Source organism: Peromyscus californicus, unplaced genomic scaffold (assembly GCF_007827085.1).
Source record: "Peromyscus californicus insignis strain IS unplaced genomic scaffold, ASM782708v3 Scaffold_17__1_contigs__length_78620276, whole genome shotgun sequence".
Taxonomy (NCBI): domain Eukaryota; kingdom Metazoa; phylum Chordata; class Mammalia; order Rodentia; family Cricetidae; genus Peromyscus; species Peromyscus californicus.
Genome location: NW_026294469.1, coordinates 39067149 through 39093372, shown reverse-complemented (window position 1 = coordinate 39093372; position 26224 = coordinate 39067149). Strand labels below are relative to the sequence as shown.

The window sequence follows — 26224 nt, the reverse complement described above, 5'->3', positions numbered from 1 at the left end:
TGGAGGATAATGCTGTAGTAAAACCTACCACTTCATATGCCAAGTTAAATAACACAAAATTAAATTAAATTTCAATTGAAAAAAGAAATATCTGAAGCCGAAGAGAAGACTTCTCTAACTGTCAGGAACTGCTAAATGCACCGTCTCCTGTTGAACCTGGAGACTCAGTCACATGTAGTCACACCCACCACAGATCCCTTAGCAAAAGACACTCCACTTTCCTTGTTTATAGGTGACGACTGGCAGGACAGTGTCTGCTGCTGCCCACCGAGAACGAGACGTGGCAGCAAGCAGAGGTTCCAGTTACAAATCCTGGACTACACAGCCACCAACAACTCTCCTTCAACCTTCCTTTGCTGGCCCTGCATCTCCACAGTCCCACAGAACCTTGCAGGGTCACAGGAAGTACCGGTGCTCTTAAGTTCTCTTGAGAAATGTAACATTGTTTTCTTTTTTCAACATTCCGTAGGAATAACTAACTACTACTAACACTGAAACATGACGGCGAGCGGGCACTGGTGGCCACTCAATTTCAGACATCCTAAAGGAGTGAAAAAGACGCCAATTTCTAGATTTTTCTCTTCCTGTAAAAGTGCCCATATGCGGCTGTTACTGCAACATTAACCTTGCTATTTTAAATGCTATTTAAATGCCATTAAGATAATAAAATGCTTGAGAACTGTAAGTCCCTTTATGTTTAACTCAACTGAAGACATTGATGTATGCATATAAATATATATATATATATATATATATGTATGTATGTATTCTACAATATGTGTACCAATGTCCTCCAATGATAACAGTCTCCTAAATAACTCAATTAATTCTGTGATTAATTGTGATACCAGCAGACAACTAAAAGCAAGCTGAGATTCTGAATTTTCTACTTTTTTGTTTTGTTTTACTTTGTTTTTCAAGACAAGGTTTCTCCATGCAGCCCTGGCTGTCCTAGATCCACCTGCCTGTGCTCTGAGTACTGGGACTAAAGGAGTACACCATCACACCCGGCAATTTTTCCACATTTTTTAACTCTATACAGCAACTACAATATTTGAAGCTCGGAAGGTTTAAGAAAGAAAACATCAAGAGTGAAGCAAATGACTTTCCTGTGGGGGAAACAATTCCCACAGACCAGCTGCAGCTTCTGCCCCTGAAAGCTGTCCTCCATACTCTCTCATTCACTCCTGACATCTAAAATGAAGAGAATTACATGAGAGAATTGGAGAATCTGCCTGTCCATCTAGAATGGGCTCCTCCCACCTTTCAGACAGCTCTCTCTTCGACTCACTGTTCTGACGGAACAGCAAGAAGCATGCGGGATGCCAGAGTCACTGGAGGGAGTATAAACGTCCACACAAAAGAAACCACAGTATCTGAAGAGAGTAAGACAAGCCAGCTGCTATCTATGGGATAGCAGACAAGTCCTTAAGAGTACAAGAGGTTGCAGAATAACACCCATGCTTTAGTACGTTTTGCTGGAACAGTATTCAAGTTTGAGTATGTGAACACTAGTGATTAAGCAAAATCCTTATCCAGCTCTAACGGCTAGACAGATTATAAAATTAAAAAAAAAAAATCTATCACAAGCCAAAACCCAACAGAGACTTACATTTTCCAATCCAGCCTGCTCCAACCTAACAAAAAGAAGGGAAAAAAATCACCTGATGTAAATCATTAAGAGAACGTTTTAGTTATGCGGAGGTCTAGGACGCTAGAGGACAGTGAATGAGGCATTAAGCTCTGCACAACCCCCCTGGTCTAAGCCTTCGCAATGTTGACAGTATCAAAGCAGAAGCCTGCCACAGGCAAGGCTGTGGGGACACATGAGGTAAGATAAGGCAAAAGATCACATTCTATTTCCACAGGAAGAGATACTACGTTTTCTTTCTGCAATATTTTAGAGGTCATTCAGGTAAACCTTGGGGGGGGGGGGACAAGTATCTGATTAAGGAAACGTATACTTTCACACACTACTATTGGCCAGAACTTACCGGAATTCCTCATGCATAACAGAAGAAACACATGAGTAGCAGACAACGTAGTGGACCTAGGTCCAACATTCCAACATTAAGACGTTTCATAACCTTTTGCCTTTACTGTGTGGGCTGGTTTAAATAGGTATGGCCCCCATAGACTCATGTGTTTAAATTCTTGGCCCATAGGGAGGGGCACTATTAGGAGGTGTGGCCTTGTTGGTAGAAGTATGTCATTATAGGTGTGGGCTTTGAGGTCTTACATCCTCAAGCTATATATGCCCAGTGTGGTACACAGTCTCCTTCCGCTGCCTGTGAATCAAGATGTAGAACTCTCAGCTACCTCTCCACACCATGTCTGCCTGCATGCCACCATGTTTCCTGCCATGATGATTATGGACACCTCTGAACTGTAAGCCAGTACCAATTCAATGCTTTCCTTTGTAAGAGTTGCCATGGTCATGGTGTCTCTTCATAGCAACAGAAACCCAAACTAAGACAATGTGCTCACACCTTTTATAATATATCCAACTAATAGTGGATTAATCAGCTTCACTTTTGACCACAGGCAAGGGTGATGGGGAATCAGGGAAAGAGACAGATTCTTAAGAAGGCAACTTCAAACTTTCAAACATCAGCCTTTCAATGAACAATCCTTAAACTGTTTGGACTGGTTACTTAAAAGCAAGCCTGCACTGGGCACCTTTCTGACTGGCCAAAGCTTTAAGGTAAACAATAGGGCTAGATATTTCCTCCTAAACATTCATTCTAAATTTGGGACCACATGGAATCACCTTAGCTGACCACAAAGTGAAAGTCGACATAGCAAAACGTGGTTATTCTCCTCTGCTAGGTGGAAGACACGGGGCACTTTTCCTGCTCAAGGCTCAAGTCATCCTGGGCAAAACCGTTGCCACTGCCCACCTCTGGAAACACTATGAGCAGTCCTTCTCACAGCAGCTGGTTCTTCATTCTTCCTCAGCTGGCCCGACTTCTGTTCTTGCCAAGTAGACTTCATTTCCTGCCTTCCATCTCATTAGAATCTTACTAAGCCTTTCCTCTGGTTGCCTGTTAGTTCTTCGGAAGGTGGCCAAGGGTCAGCATCTCTAACTTTGGACCACCTCACCTGACTGAGGTGTTTCTCCAGCAATCTGGTAATAACATCACCTTTAACCATATTGTGAGTGAGGTAACAAACTACAAACTCTTACCAGAGGCCAAAGTAACTGCAGCAGCTGGACAATCTGCATCTACCACTAACAACGCCAGGAATCCATCAGAACTAAGCAAAGCATACTTTCAAGTTTAAACTCAGGTCATTACATATATTTCTTACTACATTTTTCAATTATATACATCAAATATTACTCATTTTAAAAAAAGTCCACTCTGAAAATAACATAAGAATTTATATGTATGCATGATCTCAGTTGTATGGTTACAGAGATGAGGATGTATATAAAGTATCCGCCTAAAAGAACAGTCTATGTAAAATGTACACCTAATAGAAGACTGGAAGGAGATATTAAAAAAATTAATAGTAGTTCTCTGGATAGTAATTGTTGTATGGTTTTATTTTTCTTCTATTTACATTCCTATGTATTTAAGATTTCCACAAAGATGATATACTATTTTGTGCAGTTAATAATAACATAATTATAAAGAAATAAGTAATATTTTGATTCCTAGCTAGGTAAAAAGAGGTCAGACCAAATTTCAAGTTCTAAGTGGCTCAAAATCATTAAATTTTTCTATCCTGTAAAATTAAGAGAGCAAAGTTCTTCCTATGTTTAATTTCCATAATTTACATTCAGTTGGTATGATTAGAAAGGTGGAGGCATATAGCTGTGATCAAATATATAGAGACCTTTTCTCCTTCATTCATCATCAGCTTTTAATTCAAATGAAATTGGCTAATAATATATTACTTCAAACTGAGGCAGGTTCTTTTGCTATTAAGAAGTATTTTGAAGCCAGGCGGTGGTGGCGCACTCCTTTAATCCCAGCACTCAGGAGGCAAGAGGCAAGTAGATCTCTGTGAGTTCAAGGCCAGCCTGGTCTACAAAGCGAGATCCAGGAAAGGCACAAAGCTACACAGAGAAACCCTGTCTCGAAAAACCAAAAAAAAAAAGTATTTTTTGAATGCTATAGTCTATACACTGTAGGTTCATTATTGCCAGAGTACCAAAAATGGAGTAAGGAGAGATCTAATATACAACACTTTAGGCTAAAATAAGGAGATCAGACACAAATGGACATTTAAAATATGTAAATTAGCTAGGTCTAGCGATGTGCATCTGTTAATCCCGCCTTCCTGAGCAGCTGAGACAGGAAGAGCTCAAGTTCAAGGCCTACCTGGGGCTACGAACTGAGTTAAAGGCTGGCCTAGGGGAGACCCTGCCTAAAAATAAAAATATACACATAATAGAGCTGAGATGGCGAAAGAGCCCTTGCCTTGCATAAGGCCTTCAATTCAATCTCTAGCAGTACAAACGATTCCAACAAATGATGGGACTGTGTGTAGCTTTTGTTTTTATAATAAACATGGAAAGCTTCAAAATAAGGAAAAATAGAAAAGCTTACTGCTGAATTTAAAATAAACAAGCTGTATTTGTTGATCTGTCACACTCAAACATGATTTATAACTAAAAGTGGAGGAAGGAAATACTAGGCTCCCATGCCAAGGGTCTTTAATGATTCATAATTGTCACAAAGACCCCATGAAAACAACAGCTCTGCAGGGTTAATTTACACCGTGACCCTGAGAGCTGGCAAGTGCTGGTCAAACGTTCACAGCCGGCCTAGCTGACTCGAACTGTCTGCGTTATCATTCAGCTTCTTAAATCAAGAGACTTTATATTTTACTAAACACATCAAATAAGCCACAGTGCAATTAGGAAAAAAAAATATTAAAAACAAACAGCTTCGAAAAAAGAATTTATAATGATAATGTCACGTTTTAAAAAAAATTTTTAAAGGGGGCATGGATCCACACTTGTCTGTTTAAAACAGGGTCTTGCCATGTAGCCCAGCAGAACACAAACTCATGTCCCCCTGCCTCGGCCTCCAGAGTGCTGGCTACATGCAACAGTGTAGACAGCATATGCCGCCTTTTCTGGTTTAACCCTTGTTCCCTAACAACATACACCTAATATCTGACAAATCAAGTCCGACAACGAGCACAGAGTTTTCTAAATGCAAGCATCTGGGAAATACTAATATGCAATCTTTTTAAAACTTAATTAGGTAAACAAGGCTTTAGAAGAAAAACAAAGTCTCAAAATACCTCGAACACACCGCCATTTTCCTCACAGCTCTCATGGCAAAGCCAAAGTACCAGAGGGGCCACGTAATCGGGCTTCAGGGCTTCCACAATATCTGAAATAGATACAAGGACATCTATAAGCAGGAGCACATTCAGGTTTCGTAAATCATTTTACTTTCTGGAAATATTTTACATAAATAATCAGAGATGTTTTTAAATAAATGTGAACAAAATTATATCTAGATAATTAATCTAAGCTTAAAAGATTTTAGAGCTGTTTCATCCCAACTGAGAAAAACCTAACATACTCTTGAGTTTCTCCAGTCATAGGTATCATGTGTGCCTTTCAATGATGGGTTGCATAGATTCACTGCAAAAAATTACCAGAGCTGCCTAGGCAAGAACTGTTGAGAAACATAAAACAAAAAGTGACAATCGTAGGTACCACTCCCTCTCAAAGTCATTTTACTCAGCTTGCTGTTTAACAAGAATCTCGGAAACTACAAGCACCCTTGGCCAGTGTACAATGACGATGAGACGGAGTGTGCAGCTGTGCAGGAGAGGAAAGCCTCTAAGAATGAGCTCCACTGCACTTCTGCGAGCAGCATGTTAGTGCAGACAGAGCTGCACAAGGAAAGCCAAGACCTGGACTCCAGTGTTGGCTCTGCAAGCACAAGACTCAACTCCCCGCTCCCAGGTCTTCCTCAGTAAGCTGGTAATTGAAAGTACTTTCCTTGCCTATGGTCCTAAGATGTTCCAAGCTCAAATAAGATTTGACTATATCCTATAATACCTTATTTGTTTATAATACCTTATAGTTGTACCTAAAGGACTGTGCAAATTTTAATTGATATAACCAAATACAATTATACTTACATGAAAAACAAAATTTTGTTTGGTTTTACAAGACAGGATTTCTCTGTGTGGCCCTGGCTTCCTGGAACTCACTCTGTAGACTAAGCTGTCCTCAAGCTCACAGAGATCTGCCTGCCTCTGCCTTCCGAGTGCTGGGATAAAAGGTGTGCGCCACCACAGTCCAAAGAAAATTGATATAAAATCTAATTGCATGCAGTTTTGCTCACCAATCTTTGCCAAGGCAACTCTACTTTTCTCCGAAAAACTGTTACTTTGTTGCTCAGGCATCAAGGACGCAGTTATTACAAAAGACACTTAAAGGAATCCTAAACACAGTAAAGGAAGAAAGGCTGAACCAAGAGAACCCAGGAAAGAAACCGCATGGCAGGAACAACAGAAGAACCAAGAACTAACAAGAGTCCACCCAGCTCTCCAGACCAACAAACCCCTGATGGTGATGCCAATGATGCTGAGGAGGGGGAGGACCGTAATAGTAAGTCGGGAAGAAACGAACAGGAAAGCAAACGGAAAAACAATGAAATTAGAGGAATTAGAAAACCTCTCTCAATGATCCAAAATGTAAATATTCTTAATTTTCCAATCAAAATATGCAGATTCACTGACTGGGTTTTAAAACAAGATGCTTCTTTTGTTTTCTCTATGGAATAGACTTCACTGGCAAAGACACACACTGAGGAAAAAACCATCTATGTCAACTTACCAAGCAAGCAGAAGCTGGACAAACACCAGTGCATATAGGATGATAACAGAAAAAGCAAACTTCAATCCAAGAGTAGTCAGAAGAGACAAAGACCAGTGGAACATATTAATAATACAGACAACCCATAAAGAACATGGGACTGGAGAAACAGCCCAGAGGCTTAACGTGCTTGTGCTCAACTGTGAGGATGGGAGTTTGGATCCCCAGAAACCCACATAAATGCCAGATGGGTATGGCACCCTGCCTGTAATTCTAGCCTCAGAAGGCAGTGACAGGAGATGCCAGAACAATCTGGCTAGCAAGACTAGCTATACTGGCAAGCTCCTGATTTGATTGAGAGATGCTGCTTCAATGTATAAGATAAAAAGAGATGATTCCCAACATCAACCTGGAGTCTTCACATGCACATAAAATACAAAACGCATGCATGCACATGCACACCAACATCCACACATGTAAAAGCATACATACACAAACAAATGTATAACACACACACACACACACACACACACACACACACACACACACACACACACACAATGGGAAAAGGAAGAAAAGAATACATAGCAATCATAACTATACATGTACAGACAAAACAAACACTAATGGACTTAAAAGAACAGATAGGTATCAATAAAATAAGAGTGGGTGACTTCAACACCCTCTCTCATCAGCAGATACCTTACATGGACTGGTAACCAATTTAAAAAAAAAAAAAACCAACTTCAGAGTTAATCTATACTAGGGACCCAATGCACTTAATAATTACTTACAAAACGCCCATCTAACAGATGCAGAATATACATTCTTCACAGCAACCCAGAGAACTTCCTCTAAAATACATCACATTTTAGGACAGGAAGCAAGTCTCAGCAAATACAAAAGAACTAATTCCTCCTGTCTTCTCAGATCATAGTGAGATAATATGAGAAGTCAGTAGCAAGAGAAACCACAGAAATACACAAAACTTATAGACTGAACCATACACTTTTGAGTGACCAGTGTGGGTCACACTGAATAAATCAGAAACATTAATATCTTATAATCAAATATAAACAAAGTCATAACTTATCAGAACTTGAGACCTCTGATGGTTCCAAACTAGGACTCCAGCCCATTTAAACAAATAGAAAGTGAATCATAAAAGTATAGAACGCACAGCCATATGAACAATGCTCTAATGTAGCAACAACAGACTACAGATCAGAGTGTTCCATGACACAAACTCTATCTTAACAGAGTCCCTAAGGAAACCCAAACTAAACAGTAGGGCAAGCACAAGGGCTTGGAGAGATGAGGGATACAAGGACCATACCTAAACATGATCAAAGCAATAGACAGCAAGCCGACAGCCAACATCAAACTAAATGGAGAGAAACTCAAAGCAATTCCACTAAAATCAGAAACAAGACAATGCTGTCACTTTCTCCATTATCTATTCAATGTAGTACTTGAAGTTCTAGTTAGAGCAATAAGACAACAAAAGGAGATCTAAGGGATACAAATTGGAAAGGAAGAAGTTAAAGTATCATTACTTGCAGATGATATGACAGTACACATAAGTGACCCCAAAAATTCTACCAGGGAACTCCTACAGCTGATAAACATCTTTAGTGAAGTGGCTGGATACAAGATTAACATAAAAAAAAAGTAGCCCTCCTATATACAAATGATAAACAGATCAGGGAAACAACACCCTTCACAATAACTACAAATAATATGAAATATCTTGGTGTAACTCTAACCATGTAAGTAAAAGACCTATGTGCCAAGAACTTCAGGTCTTTGGAGAAGAAATCAGAAGATGGAAAGACCTCCCATGCTCATGGATCGGTAGGATTAACAGAGTAAAAATGGCCATTTTATCAAAAGCAATCTACAGATTCAACACAATCCCCATAAAAATCCCAACACAATTCTTTACAGACCTTGAAACAACAATACTCAACTTCATATGATAAAACAAAAAACCCATGATAGCTAAAACAATCCTGTACAATAAAGGAACTCCTCAAGGTATTGCCATCGCAGATTTCAAACTCTACCACAAGGCTGTAGTAATAAAAACTGCATGGTATTGGCATAAAAACAGACACATGGATCAATGGAATTGAACTGAAGAATCAGACATAAATCCACACACCTATGGACACCTGATTTTCAACAAAGAAGCCAAAAGTATACTATGGAAAAAAGAAAGCATCTTCAACAAATGCTGCTGGTATAACTGGATGTCAGCATGTGGAAGATACAAATATATCCATATCTATCACCCTGCAAAAAACTCAAGTTCAAGTGGATCACAGACCTCAACATAAATCCAGATACACTGAACCTCATAGAAGAGAAAGTGGGAAATAGCCTTGAATGCATTGGAATAGGAGGCAACTTCCTGAATAGAACACCAATAGCACAGGCACTAAGATCAACAATCAATAACTGGGACCTCAGGAAACTGAAAACTTCTGTAAGGCAAAGGACACTGTCAATAGGACAAAACAGCAGCCTACAGATGGGAAAAGCTCTTCACCAACTCCACATCTGAGAGAGGACTGATCTCCAAAATACATAAAGAACTCGAGAAATTAAACATCAACAAACCAAATAATCCAATTTAAAAAATGGGGTACAGATCTAAACGGAGAATTCTCAACAGAAGAACCTCCAATGACTGAGAAATATTTAAAGAAATGTTTTAACATTTAAAGAAATGTTCAGCATCCTTAGCCATCAGGGAAACGCAAATCAAAATAACTCTGAGACTCACCTTATACCTGTCAGAATGGCTAAGATCAAAAAACACAAGTGACAGACAGCTCATGCTGGAGATGATGTGGAGCAAAGGGAACACTCCTCCATTGCTGGTAGAAATGCAAATTTGTACAGCCACTTTGGGAATCAACAGGGTGGTTTCTCAGAAATTTGGGAATCCATCTATCTCAAGACCCAGCTATACTATTCTTGGGCATATACCCAAATGATGCTGAATCATATCACAAGGACACTTCCTCACCCATGTTCACAGCAGCTTTATTCATAATAGCCAGAACCAGGAAACAACCTAGATGTTCCTCAACCAAGGAATGGATAAAGAAAATGTGATACATATACATAATGGAGTATTACTCGGCTGTTAAAAATGACATCATGAAATTTGAAAGCAAATGGATGGAACTAGAAAAAAATCATCCTGAGTGAGGGAACCCAGACCCAAAAAGACAAACAAGGTATGGACTCTCTTACATGTGGATATTAACTGTAAAGTAAAGGATAACTGTGTTACAATCCACAGACCAAGAGAAGCTAAGTAACAAGGAGAGCTCAAGGGGGACACTCAGATCTCCTTGGGAAGGGGAAATAGAAGAGATTTCATGGGTGGACTGGGGGCTGGTGGGGATGGGAACATGGGGGATCAGGTGGGTGGGGGCAGGGGAAGAGTATGGAAAAAGCCAACTGGAAGAGGGGTCATTTAGAAACCTGGGTCAAGTAGAAACCTGGTGTAAGGGAAACTCCCAGGAATCTACAAGGATGACCCAGCTAAGACTCCTAGCAAAAGGGAATACATAGCCTGCACTGGCCACCTCCTGTGACCAGGCAAGACTACCAGTCCAACCCAGCCACATAACCTTCAACCCACAGTCTGTCCTGCCTATAGGATTTGGTGCAATAAGGGTGACACAGAGATTGTGGGAGTGGCCAACCAATGACTGGTCCAGTCTGAGACCCATGCTATGAGAGTGAGCCCATTCCTGATACTGCCTGGAGTGCCAGGACCCAGAGGCTGGATGACCCAGAGACCTGAGATAAAACAAAACTTGACTGAAGAAATAAAAAATGTCAATGTAATGATGCCTAACAATATCTGCTATACTCATAGACTGGTACCTAGCCCAATAGTCATCAGAGAGGCTTCATTAAGCAACTGGTGGAAACAGATGCAGAGATCCATAGCCAAACATTAGGCCAAGTTCAGGGAATGCTAAAGAGATGGAGGAGGGATTATAGGAGCCAGAGGCATCAAGGACATTACAGGGAAACCCACAGAATCAACTAACTTGAGCTCATAAGAGCTCACAGAGACTGAACTACAAAAGGGAGCCTGCATGGGACTGACCTAGGCCCTCTTCATATATGTGACAGTTATGTAGCTTGGTCTTCTTGTGGAACTCCTACAGTGAGAGCAAGGCCTGTCTGTGACTCTTTTATTGGCATTTGAGACTTTATTCCTCATACTAGGTCACCTTGTCCAGCCTTAATACATGGGAAGGTGCTTAGTCTTACTGCAACTTGATATGCCATGTTTTGTCGATATCAATGGGAGGTCTGCCCTTTTCTGAATAGAAGTGGAGGAGGAGATGGTGGAGGAAGGCAAAAGGGAGATGGGGGGTGCTGGGAGGAGAGGAGGGAGGGGAAACTGCAGTCAACATGTAAAATAGACAGACAGACAGACAGAACATAACTCATACAGCAGAAGTGGAGAGATGATCTGTAAGTAACAAGAAACTGATGTTGGGAACTAAAAAAATGGCACAAAAAATGAAAAAAAAATTGGATTTGATACCTACACCTAAAGCAAAGAATAAGCACAGCCTAACTCCTAACAGTACAAATAATCTGCCTGAGTTCGTGTCACCTGAAGCATCATGTTCAGAATTAAACAAAAACTGAGTCATGCTGAAGGCAACAAGAATGCAGGTTGAGGAACAGGTACCAGAGCCAGGTTCAAACACAGCAGAGACTTGGGAATTATCAAGCTGGGAGGAAATATGCTAAGGGCTCTAATAAAAAAAAAAAAAAGAAAGAAAGAAAATACAAGGCAGATGGATACCAAAAGCACATGAGTGACAAAGAAAGGCAAGAATCACACGTTACCTTTCATATGACGAATCCAGACTGAAGAAAACACACACATGAAACAAGAAGGGGAGAGATTTACAACTATTTGGGGAGAAAGGGCATTATTTCATCCTCCAGGGAATTCAGGGCAGGAACCCTGAGGCAGGAACTGATGCAGAGGCTACAAAGCAGTACTCCTTACTAGCTTGTTCTTCATGGTTTGCTCAACCTGCTTTGTTATACCAGCCAAGACAACCTGCCCAGGGGTGGCCCCACCCACTACAGGATGTACCCAACAACATCAATCATTAGTCAAGAAGTTCCCTACAAACCAGTATGGTAGGGTCATTTTCACAATTGGGTTTCTGTCTTTCCAAATGATTCTAGCCTGTGTCAAGTTACCATAAAAACTACCCAGCACAGTAGCTTTATTCACAATTAACAAAACCCAAGTAACCAACCAAGACGCCCTCATATGTAAGTAATCACAAACTGTGGTACTCCCATACCATGGAACACGTCCAGACAATACATGCGTTTCAATGCCCCTCCCCCAGAGGCATCCAGAAGGAAAAGGGAAGGAAAAGTGAGGCACAGGTGAGCTCTGCAAGATGCTGTAAACGCGGACACATAAGGGTATGTATTACAGCTGTGGAAGACAAAGGAATTCCTAATGCAACTATAAACCTGGGTTAACAACGACAAATCAGTATTGAATTCATCAATTATAACTACATACCCCAGGCATTAACAGAAACCATGAAGGGAGACATACGTGAGAACTCTGAACATACTGCCCGATTTCCCTATAGAGCAAAACTGCTCTAAAAATAAAGTATGTTACATTTCATATTTATGTTATGCATTTCACATTATAGTTTATATATTATATGTTAGTAAGCTATTATTATAAATAATTGTGTTATAATTATTATAAAATAGTAAGAGTGTTGTTATCCTGTCTACAGAGATACACGTGTACATCTAACTATGCAGAGATAAAGGATGAACGTTTACTTCTGTGAGGAGATCAACGGTCACTTTCCATCCTCTCCACTGTACTCTAACCTTTTCAACAACGGCCACAAATTACACGGAATGCTTTTGAGATGGGAAAGAACTTTTCAGGACTCAGAAGAGCAAGTCCCTCTGCAAGGCTTTCTGCACACACACGGTGTGAGAGATGTGCACGCTCTAGGCACACTCACCTTCCGGCATCACGGTCTGTGTCATCCGGGACCCAGCGTTGGGGGCAATGGTGTTACAGTGAATGTTGCTCTTCCTGCCTTCAATGGCCAGAGTATTGCAGAGGCCCAGAATGCCCATCTTTGCAGCGCTATAATTTGCCTGGCCAAAGTTGCCATATATTCCAGAAGCTGAGGAAGTCATAAGGATCCTAAAAGAAAACAGCCCCTCAGCATCATCCCTCCCATGTTCTGCTAACACTGAAATCCTGACTCTAGCCTGATGCTGTGGTGCCTGTTAAAAGCAACTCTACACACCATCCTTCACTTCTCACAGCCGTGACTCATTAGTTAGAATAACGTTGATATAAATGTGACGTTTCAAAATTCAACTGTAGGATTTAAGTGCATAGAAAGAACACCTGGTCAGAGCCAATTGAATTTAAATATAATAATGTTTATATATTATCTATCAAAAACAATGATATTTATAAATATAAACTAGCAATATGTAAATTAAAATTTTAGCAGGAAATATGGTCATGGCTTGACTGCTCAGTTTCTGGATCATACTAAATGCCATCTTATAACCTAACCCAACCTCACTTTACATAGAACAAATAAAATAAGTCACATCATTTACTTTCAGAACTGTCAAGACAAGAGAAAATAGAAGTCAAAAAAAAAAAAAAAAAAAACAGCATCAGTAAAAATTTGCTTCTACAACTGTCTGAAGCCTGAATGGCAGGGCTGAGCCTGACACCGGCGTGCATGGTATAAATGGACCCATGTCAAGTTACACTCGCGCAGGAATAAACAGGGGTCCTGTTGCCAAGCATTTCACAAAGTCTAGCTCATGGTGGGCTAGCATCAGAAGAAATGATTGACAACTCATCTCTGTCCAGCCGTTACTGGGTACACCAAACAAGATTCTGATTGAAGAGCAAATCTTCTGTACCTGCACTGCTTCCTAACGTTGTTGTGTGCAGTTTCCTACAAAACTGAAAATCTTCCATCTTGGGAGGAAGCTCATCAAGCCACATGATGATTACAGAGGGAAACAACAGGATGTTCTAAGGGGAGGTAAAATATGCCACACTGCTGGGTAGCTCAGAAAGTTCAGTAAGTAAACTACTCAAAGACTTCAGGAAGTCCCTGAAACCAACAGGATTCACTAGACTCTTTTCTCCCTCCCCAAGGGTATGTAAGAGCAAAGACAGCTGCTGAAAGACACTCGGCCAAGCTAAGCTGTCCGGAAGAGGCCCCACTCCACTGAGGCCCCTGGAAAGTCACTCCAACCTGCTGAGCTTCCTGCAGGCTGTTCAGTTAGCTCCAGGTGTCCAGTTTTTGTGAGCTGTCAGCCATGCTGAGGTGCAATTTGGGGGATGCAGCTGTCTTTGAGTCATTTCTCCTGTTAGTGGCCCCTCACCCACATTCCTGTAATGAACTCCAGTAAAACTCATTGTTTTCTTTTGCCAAGCTGAACTCTGGCGGTTTCTGTACTTCTGTCTACTATTGGTTCCCTATCTGAGATAAATAGACGTTGCTTCACACCTTGTCTCCCCAAGAATAGTGTCACCCACCAAAAGTGACAACAGTTCATGGGAAGTGTATTAATAATGAAAAGCATGTGGGGAAAGAAAAACCCACACGTAGAGTGTGCAGTAAACGGCACTTTAAAGCCTGCACACGAGTGAGAGTTCTTGCCCCGGCCCCAAACAACCGTTCAGGAGCACTTGGTGTGAACATCTCCAGGCCTCTCTGGTGACTTCAGGCAACTTTACCTTCCATACTTCTGCTTCTTCATGTGCTCCCACGCTGCCCGGGTCACCAGGAAGGAACCTCGCAGATGAACTCTCTGAATTATATCTAAAAAAGACATTATTTGTATTATATAGTTTGTCAAAAGTTAGCTATGTCTTAGAGTAAAGTTATCCAAACATATTACACAAACTTACACAAACATACTCACGTTATACCCAGCATTCATAACCACCTATTGCCATACCCAAGTAAGCACTTTTGCTCTGTTACAACTACACTACCAATCAACAATTCATACCCATACCTATGAGCTTTTCCTATCATTTATAAAATTATTGTAATCCTTGCATATATCTCAATATAATGCTGTATTTAATTAATGCCCCCTCAAAATAAAAACTTGTTAATATAAACTGAGAGTGTAGAGAGATGGCTCAGACATCTCTGCTTGAATGTGTACCAGGCAACACAAACTACCACAGCAAATTCTGACCAGCACCACCCTTAAATAAGTATGTGCAGGGATTGAGCTCAGCTGGCAAAGTGCTTGTCACATAAGCGTGAGAATCTGAGTTTGAGTCCCAGGAGCCATGTGGAAAAGTTAGGCATGGTGGTAAATGTGTGTAATCCTAGTGCTGGTGAGGTAAAGATGGTCCCTGGAACTGCCTAACCAGCAAGTCTAGCCTAATTAATGAACTCCAGACCAGAAAAAAGCCCTATCTCCAAGAAGGTAGGTGGCATTTCTGAGGATAATAACCCAGCGTTGTCTCTGGCATATAAATGTATATGCATACCCACACACACATACATACACATGAACTAATACACATGCATTAAAAGCAAAAATCTAAATAAATAATACTCATGAATTTTACATATATAACTTGTACTCAAGATAACAAAACATAGTTAGACCTCACTGCTCATCATCAGGGAATATTTATAAAATACTATTTTTGCCAAGATTTTCAAATGAGTTAGAGGGGGTCTACTTCAAAGACATCAATCCAGTGAGTGGACCACTTGGGAACACTTAAGAGAAACAACTCTAGATTGAGTGTTCTCAACTCTAGAATGAATGTTGACCATTATTAACTATTTGGTTTCACTGTGGAACCCCAAAAAAGGTTTTAATACAAATATTAGATGAAAGGGAAGATAAATGCAAAAACAAGGCTAGAAAAAGGGATGATGGGAAGTGGACCGGGTAGGATGGGATCTCTCCGGTTAGATGGAAAAGACCCACTTGCCAGCCAGCCAATCCTCTCTTTCTCAGCTTCCTTCCCCAACTGTTCCAAGGGAAGGGAACTAAAAGCTTTCCTCTGCTTAATTCTGGGTCACAAGGATACTGCACTTCTTCCAAGTTCTAGGGCCAGAAGCTGAACTCTTAGCAATGATGTGATCATCCCAGCTCAGCTGCTACGCATGCCACTGTCTCAGCCACCGGTTTGTTTACTTGTGATGGCTGATGAGAACCACCACGAACAGGAACAGAAGAAAAATTAACTACACATGGGATTTCATCATTGTATAACCTCAACCTGTGCCACACAGGAAAGGGAAATGAAAAAGATTTCCTATTTATTAGAAATGTCAGATGTACATGCAGGTTTTGTCCTGCCCTCTTCTGAAAAGCTTTGTTTTTAATTTGTAGTGCCCTGGGCTCTTCTAAATCCTGCTCTACTCATGGGAGGGTGTGGGGGACACAGCTAGATAAAACACGGTAAAAGCTATTAAAAAGAGCTAATACTGCTAAAAAAAAAAAAAAAAAAAATTAAAAAAAAAAAAAGCTGACAGCCACCTTGGGAGAGAAAAGGAGAAACATTGCAGGCAACAAAACTGTTTTCAGTAACTTCTGCAAATGATTTCACTATTTTTTAACAAATGTTTAAAAATATGATACTTCTACCTATATAAGTCATCATCAATAGACTAAATTCATTTATGTCAACGGCAGCAAACAAGGTATTTCCTTAACTGTATAAACTCGTTAAATATTAAAAGGACAAAATGGATCATGGATCGTTCCATTCCACAGAAGCATGAAAAACAGCTTACCCCAGTCTTCATCACTGATCCTAGAGAAGGAGCGGTCCCTCAGGATTCTAGAATATTGATAACATGTATGGTCAGAGTGAAAGGGAAAATATGTAGTGCTAGACACAATGGTGTGTACTTTACTGAAAATGAAAATAAAAACTCACCCAGCATTGTTGACCACAACATCTACAATATAAAAAAAGAGCCAAGTTACATAAGTGAAAGCAAGCATATTAATTGCACTTGCTTACACTCACATTTATTTTAAAAACTGTTTTTTAAAAGCCCCCCAAGAAAAACTAAATAGAATAAAAATGCTGTCAAAACAAAATTTTATATCTATAGCAAAAAATGACTAACTTACAAAAACGCAATCATCACGCCATATCTTCCTGTCAGACATAAATATTTAAATCTCCTTTCTTCTACCAAAACCCTTTTAGCTCACAGAGCTAGCTACGCCCTCTTGAGTTCTGAGGACTCCGAATTAGCTGTATACCATCTTGTACTTAACTTCAAAATCCAATCAGAAAGTTAACAGTTCTCTCCTCGCTCCTCAACAGTCACAGGTCAAAACTTCAGCAAGCCGCTGAAGTAAGCACCAGGATTCAGGCCTGTAATCCAGTCACTTGGGAGGTGAGGCCAGGAGGCTCATCAGAGGAAAGCCAGCCTCGGCTACACAGCAAGTTTGAGGATAGCCCATACTACCTGAGACCTTGTCTCAAAAAAAAAAAGGAATCCAAAAAAAAAGAAAGAAAACCACTGAAGTCAGAAACTAATGCTCTATTTGATATGTCTTCATAATCTCACTATGAAAAGAAGTAAAGCTTTTAAAGATTCAACGACTGGAACCCTGAACCCTGTGGCTCTCCCCATCCTGCCTTCACACTCTGTGGTTTCTGTCCCTGTCAGGTGGCACATGGCCAACCTAACCAAACTAGAACAAAAAGTGTGTCAGACCTAACAAGGAAGGGATACATTCAACTGACAAAAAGCGGGGCGTCCAGACTGAAAACACAATTTTGTTTCCCTCTAGCAATCCATTAATTTTAGTAAGAATGTGTGAGACTAAGCCAGGCGGAGTATCTAGATAGGAAGAACCAAGAAAGCATTCCTAAACTGAAGAGCCTTATTGTGCTGGGTAGTTCTATGTCAACTTGATACAAGCTAAAGTCATCTGAGAGAAGGGAGCCTCAATTAAGAAAATGCCTCCTAAGATCTGGCTATAGGGGGCTAGAGAGGTGGCTCAGGGGTTAAGAGCACTGGCTGCTCTTCCAGAGGTCAATTCCCAGCCACCACATGGTGGCTCACAACCATCTGTAATGAGATCTGGTGCCCTCTTCTGGAGTGCAGGCAGAAGACTGTATATGTGATAAATAAGTCTTTATTAAAAAATAAAATTAAATTAAAAAAAAAAAAGATCTGGCTGGAAGCCTGTGAGGCATTTTCTTAATTAATGATTGATGGGGCAGGGCCCAGCCTATTGTGGATAGTGCCACCCTGGGCTGGTGGCCTTGGGTTCTATAAAAAAGTAGGCTAAGCAAGCCATGAGGAGCAAGCCAGTAAGCAGCACCCCTCCATGGCCTCTGCATCAGCTCCTGCCTCAAGGTTCCTATCATGTTTGAGTTCCTGTCCTGACTTCCTTTGATGATGAACAGTGATATGGAAGTGTAAACCAAATAAACCCTTCCTCCCCCAACTTACATTTTGCTCATGGTGTTTCATCACAGCAACAGAAACCCTAACTAAGACACTTACACAAATTTCTTCTAAATTTATAAGACATCAAATCATTTAAACCTTTAAAATGTTCATTAAACACTTAAATGAACATAATTATTAAAAATAATGTGCCAGGTCCATTATTGCCAAAATACTGATTTATCTCAGAAATGTATTTAAGACTTAATTGAATTATGATTAAAAGGGGCAAAGAGCTTATGCTCACAAAACTTTTTAAGCATTTAAGGCGCAAAAAATTTAAAAAGCTAAATATATACATGTTATTAAGATTATCACCTCAAATCTATTATGAAATAAAATAGGTTAAATAAAATATTTGACTTATAAAACAAACCCAAAAATCTCATTAGCAAGAGAAATTTGTTTACTAAGCAAATGCCAATTGAAAAATATTATCTTAGGAAGCTAGAAAGTGTTTCATCAGGGCCATGTAATAGTTAGCTTTCATTGTCAAGTTAACCCAACCTACCATCACCCAGAAGAAAGTCCCACTGAGGGATTGTCTACATTGAGTTCACCTATGGGCATGTCTGTGGAGGACTATCTTAATTAAGCTAACTGATATGTGAAGACCTGGGCCACTCTAGGTGGCACCATTGCTTAGGCAGGGTTTTCTAAACTTTGTAAGTCGGGGAAATCGAACTGAGCACAAGCAAGCAAGGAGCACGCACATTCACTTCCCGCTGCTGACTGCGGAGGTGGCCGGTATTTGAACTCCTGTCATGACTTCCCCACAATGATGGACTGTATCCTAGACTTCCAAGTCAAAATGAATCCCTTCTTCCCCCAAGTTGCTTTTCCCGGCGGTTTTTTACCACCGCAACAGACATGGAAAGTAAAGAAAGCATAAATGCCAGAAAACATCACCTATTCTGCCGAAAGCATCCAGTGCCGTCTTCACGAGCTTCTCTCCAGCTTCAACCGAGTCTGAGAAGAGCAATGAGGACGAAACGTCAATCATTTCCTCACAAGTCACCTTCTGTGGCTCAGAGCATGAGTGACACTCTCACCAAACAGAATAAACTCAAGGAAGGCACATAGCAATCAACACAGTCTACTATTACCAAGGAAGTGTTTATGCCAGACCGCTCATTAACCAGCAAAATAAGGGCGGACTGGGGTGGACAAGAGATGCTGACGAGAACTAACCACAGCAACACTCTCCAATAAAACTGCTTATGGAAAAGGGCAGGGGTATGAAGTAATTACATGTTAATTAAATTTGTAAACTTCCTGTGAAGTCAAAAACGCCCTATTTCCACCCTTGTACAATATAGTAGTCAATAGTCATATACGGCTACTGAATCTTCCAAAGTGTGGCCAGCACAGCAGGCAAATGCTTAGTTTAACTTAATTTATATTTAATTTTACATAACTACTCAGGTATTTCATCTTAATGGCAAATGAAAACTTGGGGGAGATGGGGGTACACATTTAATTTGTAAAAGCATATACATCATTATATAACTGCATGAATTGTCAATAAAAACCCAGTTTTGAAACAGTAACCACAAAAGGTGAAGCAGACATTGTGGGTTTGCATGTTGAGCTGGTAAGCTCGAAGGCAGGGCACTGCCTACTGTCACTTTCCTGTAGCTGGAGAATTTCTATCCAGCTCCCGCCAAGTCCCGCCAGTCCCAGAGCCCACTTATAAAATAAACACACAGACTCTTACCTTATTTAAACTGCTCGGCCATTAGCTCAGGCCTATCATTGTCTAGCTCTTACTCTTATATTTAGCCCATTTCTATTAATCTATACTTTGCCACGTGGCTCGTGGCTTACTGGTACCTTACATCTTCCTTGTCCTGGCAGAGGCTCCAGGCAGGCAGTCCCTCATTCTCCCTTCCTGTTCCCTCAATTCTCCTCTCTCTTAGTCCCGCCTATACTTCCTGTCTGGCTACTGGCCAATCAGTGTTTTATTTATATAGAGCAATATCCACAGCACTTTCCATCACCACTGACGGCAGAAAGAGCACCAGTGCCCTCCCTCCTCAGAACCCAGGAAATGTCAGCTCTTCTATCAGACCCAGGAAGTAGTGGCATGCCTTTCCATGGGACCTACACAGTGTTTGGTACGAGATACAGGTTGAGGCCAGGTGCCATAGCACACCCCTGTAATCACAGAATTTGGTAGGCTTGGGGGAAGAGTGTCTCAAGTCTCAGGCCAACCTGAACTATACAACAAAATACTGGTGTGTGTGTGTAGCTATGTACAGGTGTAAAATGGCTATATATATGTAGTCATTTTCCAAAATGCTGGGAACCAGAAGTATTTTTTTTTCTCAGATTTTAGAGGATTTGCCTACACATAATGATCTATCTTGGGGCTATAACCCAACTCTACACAGAACATTTTTTCAGATGTCCTGTGAATTCACCTTACACTCACACCTGAAGGTAAGTTCATATATAATTTCGACTGTGCCTGTTCAAAACTGACTACACTCTGTCAGGTGAGGTCAGCTGTGAAATGTTCCACACCTGACAGCATGTTAGCATTCAAGACATTTTAGGCTGCGGAGCTTGGGGTTCAGAAGTTCTGGTCACCAATGCTCACTGTCTGGACAGCTGCAAATGCAGATTTCCCAGGTAAGACTGAGGACTCATCCAGGGGAGCCTATGAGGCCTGCACTGGCTCCGTGGTCACTGGCAGCTTCCTGAGCCTCGCCTACCTAGCCCTCCCAAGGGCTGCTGAGCTTCTAATTCCCTGCAAAGCCTTAGCACTTGGAAAACCTGGAGGGGCTGCAGTCTTGATCGACAGACACAGACCACACCAATGAGAGCTGCAAAAGGGAGGAGCCTGAGTTCTTATCCTTGCAAGTTTTTAAGGTTCTAAAGTTTAAAGAAAAAGTTGAAACATGTTTTTCTAAGTCACCAATGTGGGGGAAAAAAGATAGTAAGCATCTCATTACTCCCTCAAATAATACGGATCAAATTCTGCTTCCTTCCCTGTAAGCTGTCAAAATGAAGTCAAGCTACCGCAAGCTGGCTGCAGAGAAGTCAGTAGCCACAAGCTTGAAAAGTCAATCTATTCAACGAAGTCCTCTCCAATACCACTAGACTAGCAAATCAAACTGTGAAAGCTGTATCGGCAGGTTTTTCCATGTCCTACTCACATCTAATTTGACACTTGAGTTTTTGCAAGGCTAAAGCTACATTCAGTAGCAACTGCTTGAGCAGAACAGAACATGGCAGCTGATACAGCCAAGGGCCGTTCGCCACTTAGCACGGTATACTGTGAGACTCTCTTAAGAGGGCTAGGAAGAATTAAAGATGTGAAGAGCTGTAAGATCTTTAGTTTAAACAACCCTGTTAAGAACACAACAATTTAAGTATCAGAATAGTTTGTGACATTACCTACATCAAAAGTTTAGAAATTTCTCATATGATATCAAGTCTGTTCTCACAAGGCTTGGTAGATACAGGTAAGATCTAGTTCCACAGTTCCAGTGTAGTGCTGAGTTATGTCTCAGTGATGACTAGGAGTAGTTTTCATCAGTGGAAGGAAAGTCAACGGTCTATACCTGTCACATACCATAATTGGCCACCGCTTTCCCGCCTTTCCTTCTTATCTCTTCCACAACTTTGTCAGCAGCTGAGGAGCCTTTACCAACTCCCTTGAAGTCTCCTCCTAAGTCATTCACTGCAAGGCAAAACCAAGCAAACAGTTCATTTTTCACATCTTCCAAATACGTTGGATATAAAGTCCAGATTACTGGTGTAACTCTTCGATCATCTGCCCACTTCCCAGCTACATTATCGTAAGTCTTACTAAATATACATAAATGTGTGTTATCCAAACAGGCCCGATGTCCTGCTCGGCGAAGTACGACAACCAGAAAAGGGCAAACGCTGAAGAGTTCCCCTTATATGTGGCTTTTGGAATAGCCAGATTGCTAGATTCATAGACTAGACAGATGGTTCCAGAATCGGGAGAAGTTGGACCTAGGGGATTTTAGTAGGCCTAAAGTTTTAATTATGCAAGATAAACAGTTACACAGACTTGTTAATGACAACAAAGTGCCTATAATAATAGTGTACTGTAAACTTAAAACTGAGGTTAGCAATCACATTGTCTTCTTACTACAATAAAGTTTTTAAAGATAATAAACACACTCTATAAAGTATCTTCCCCATGTCAAAAAAAACATTATTTAATGTATATGTGCACATACATATGATTTTTAAACCACTAAGCAGAGAACACTTGTAAATTTTCCTAAAACACAATGTTATTATCTAGAATTCAGGAAAATATCTATTAAAAGAGATTACACATTATATACCAAACTAATATGTTTTCTTTCAGACATTAGTCTCAAGAAAACACACAAAATCTCCATACACTCAATTATACAATTACTGTTATCAATTATCGACTGACTATACTCAGAGAACATCTACAGTGGGACACATAAGGCATGAGAACAGTGCTCGCCCTCAGAGTCTCTGACTCACTGAACGTGAATAACAGAAGATTTTAGTATAGAGTACTTATCAAAGCCAAGTAGCCGAGTACTAGGGACAGATGACAAATTCAACTGCACAGAAATTCAAAAAAATAACATGCCAACACTAATGAAACATGCAGACCAATGCCAAGTAACTTAGGAAAACAGGATTGAAGAAAAATATTGGGTGTTGATGGCTCCTGGCAGGGGTGGGGTGGGAAAAACTCGGTTTTCTTTAAGGGGCTGGCCACTGGGAGTCTGACCATGCTCCGGTGAGTATATGGGCAACAAATTGAACTTCTTCCCCCTCCTCCCTCCTCCCTCCTCCTCTTAGGAAGGGAGGTCACAAGGGGAGGGGGGCAGACCTGGGAGGACTGGGAAATGAGCGTGATCAGAGTGCATGATGTGAAATTCCCAAATAATCAGTAACAATGTTATGTTGGCAAAGGGGAGAAAAGTATTTGGGGTGAAGACTGTATTGTGAATGGATCATTTTTGCAGGGATACCACATGATTTTGACTATACACCTAATAAATTACTAATTACCAATGGTGAGAAGCTACATACTACAATTAAGTTTTTCAATATTGATGAGTGGTGGTTTGTTTGTTTTTTCTGAAGAAAAGCATCCCTTTTAATTGAAGTGGGGTGACTTAGGAGATTGAGGGAAGACAAAGAGAAAAGCCAACACCTAGCCACACTAAAAACAGCCACAGGATATGAGTATTCAGTCCTTTTCTTTTTTAAAGAAATGAGTTTTCCTAAATTTAGACAGGGATGTTTTCCTAATCTAGTAATATTACCAGCCTTGATAAAAATGAAAACTCTCTGTAAAGACACAAATAATAAACACGTTTACATTACCTTCAAGACATGGAAAGGGAGATTATTCTTCAAAATCCGAACTCTATTAATTGCTCATTTCCATGCAATTATTCAAATGCCAGAAAACAACTAGTTAAAAATAATCAAAATTTTGAGACAAGCAAGAGTTTTGATGACTCTTTTTAATTAACTTTACATTTTTAATTAAAATATAATTACATTACTTCCCCCTTCCCTTTCCTCCTTTAAAAAAATAAAATAAAATAGCACAAGAACTTCCAAGACAAAACTGACAAATATAGCATTTAAGTAGAGAATTTTTCCACTGTGTAGTGAAACATTGTCCCCAAGTGGAGAAGTCAGAAAATGCAACCAGACACACAAACAGGGAAGGTTGGCTAATGCAGAGTTAAAAGTACTGGAACAGATATTCAAAAGGTCTCTATATTAGAGGACTAACCTAACAAATTCACTCAATCACCAGGTCTCAATCACAGAACTAGAAACACGCTGTTCAAGCGCTGAATGACCGAGGAAGCAATGATTTACAAGTTTATTTGTAATCAAATCTGAAAAGAAGTGACGGTACCCATGCTATGCAGCAAGCCACTCCAATGCATGCTCAAAGTTCCACATGCAATAGTAACAAGCCAAGTAGTTTCTATTTATGTATGCATCCCATCTTTTAACAATTATACACTGAGGCATCTATTGTCCATGGCTCTTCAAGAGTTCACAATAATAACTGCTCCTGTGTTCCATGGTTCTTCAAGAGATCGCAATAATATCTGCTCCTGTGTTCAATGATGAAAACATGGTTTACACTTTAACTCAGACTCACATGTGCAAAATTTAGTCTAGAGCCAGGACTTCCTACTGCAACGGCACTGTGCTCCTCTAACTATCACCCCCAAGCTACTTGGCCTTAAAAGGAATAATCCTTTTCTACTAAGAAAATCAAGCATGTTCGCTTGAGGAAGATACAGAGAAAAGGAGAAAGCAGCCACTCCCCTCGGGCTAATGGCGTATGTGGGAAGATCATGACAGCTGGATCCATCACAAGTTTCTAAAGTAGGCTATATTTGTAAACTCTCCCTTTAAAAATCCCTTTCAAAGGCCAGGTGTCCCAGCATGTGCGGGAGACAGAGGAAAGCGGATCGAGAGTCTCGAAGTCATCCTTCCCTACACAGTGATTTCTAGGCCAGCCTGGGCTACATCAGATCCTGTCTCAAAAGAAAAAAAAAAGAATCAGCTCACACCCTGGAAGGTTTTTGGTTTTGTTTCTTAAGCAAATTCTTTTCCCTTTTCTTGTCATTTTAGAGACATCGGTGAGCTAGCTGGGCAGCCTGTTAAGGACTGTTTTGTTCTGTTTGTTTGGGTTGGGTTGGGGGCAGGTTCTCCTAAAAATCTACTCTCAGAGTTGCAGTAAATAACAGCTATATTGGAAGTTCATGGATCAGCAGAATCTAAAATGCCCCTGGACCACACACAAAGATGCCATATAATCTAGGCTCACTCAGTGCTTTCATTAATCACGGGCTACTCTTTCCACTATAGTTTATATATAGTTTATACAGCAATTTCTTCTAACTCTCCACCCACCCACCAAGAGTAATACTGGTTTAATTTAAAGAGTGCTGCATAATGTACACATTTTCAGTCATGTAACATTCAAAGGATTTGTCACCAAGTCATATCCAGTTCCACTGACCATGGAGATGAAAGCCAGCCAGATGACCCAATGGGTAAAGGAGATTATACCAAGCCTGATGACCTGGGTTCAACCCCCAGGACTCCCATGGGGGAAGGGGAGAACTGACAAGCTGTCCTCTGAATGTTATACGTATATTATGGTGTGCACACCCCCACCCTCCATACACACATACACACACACCAATAATAATAATAATATAATTTGAAAAAATGTTTTTAAAAAGAATTACTTTGGGGCTGGGGATATAGCTCAATGGAAAAGCACTTCCCCAACATGTATAAAATTCTAAGTTCAATTCCCAGCACAAGAAGAAAAGTCATTTCATTCAGCTGGGGCTGGAGAGCAGTAGAAACAGAACATATGCATGTGTGTGGCAGGCACAAAGCCTTGTATTTAATCCCTAGCACCTCCCACATCCCAAAAAAAGCATTTCATTAAGTTTACAATAGCTTGGTCCCAATGAATTTTTTTTCTTAACCAGTTTATATTTATGTCCTGATTACTACCAAAAAGATTTTTTTTCTTTTTTTTTTTTTTTGGTTTTTCGAGACAGGGTTTCTCTGTGTAGCTTTGCGCCTTTCCTGGGACTCACTTGGTAGCCCAGGCTGGCCTTGAACTCACAGAGATCCGCCTGCTCTGCCTCCCGAGTGCTGGGATTAAAGGCGTGCGCCACCACCGCCCGGCCCAAAAAGAATTTTTAAGTGTATGCATCTGGGGGCCACACAGGTGCCATGGGACTCATAAGGAAGTTGAAAGCAGAGTCAGTTCTCTCCTTCCACAGCATAGGTCCTGGGGAAGGAACTCAGTCATAAGGCTTCTCTGCAAGGGCCTTAACCTGCTGAGCAA

The 26224-nt window shown here is 40.6% G+C and overlaps 1 protein-coding gene across 1 annotated transcript in view; it reads right to left on the bottom strand.

Moving 5' to 3' along the window:
* Positions 1–26224, bottom strand: part of Hsd17b4 (hydroxysteroid 17-beta dehydrogenase 4) — an 80564-nt gene that overhangs the window by 42407 nt on the left and 11933 nt on the right. Inside the window, exons 3-10 of the mRNA XM_052742175.1 lie at positions 21923–22030; positions 19252–19311; positions 16806–16827; positions 16660–16706; positions 14622–14706; positions 12862–13049; positions 5263–5354; positions 1613–1637 (exon numbers count right to left, since the gene is read on the bottom strand). Of these exons, the coding sequence (XP_052598135.1) occupies positions 1613–1637; positions 5263–5354; positions 12862–13049; positions 14622–14706; positions 16660–16706; positions 16806–16827; positions 19252–19311; positions 21923–22030 (627 nt within the window). The remainder of the gene's footprint in view (positions 1–1612; positions 1638–5262; positions 5355–12861; positions 13050–14621; positions 14707–16659; positions 16707–16805; positions 16828–19251; positions 19312–21922; positions 22031–26224) is intronic.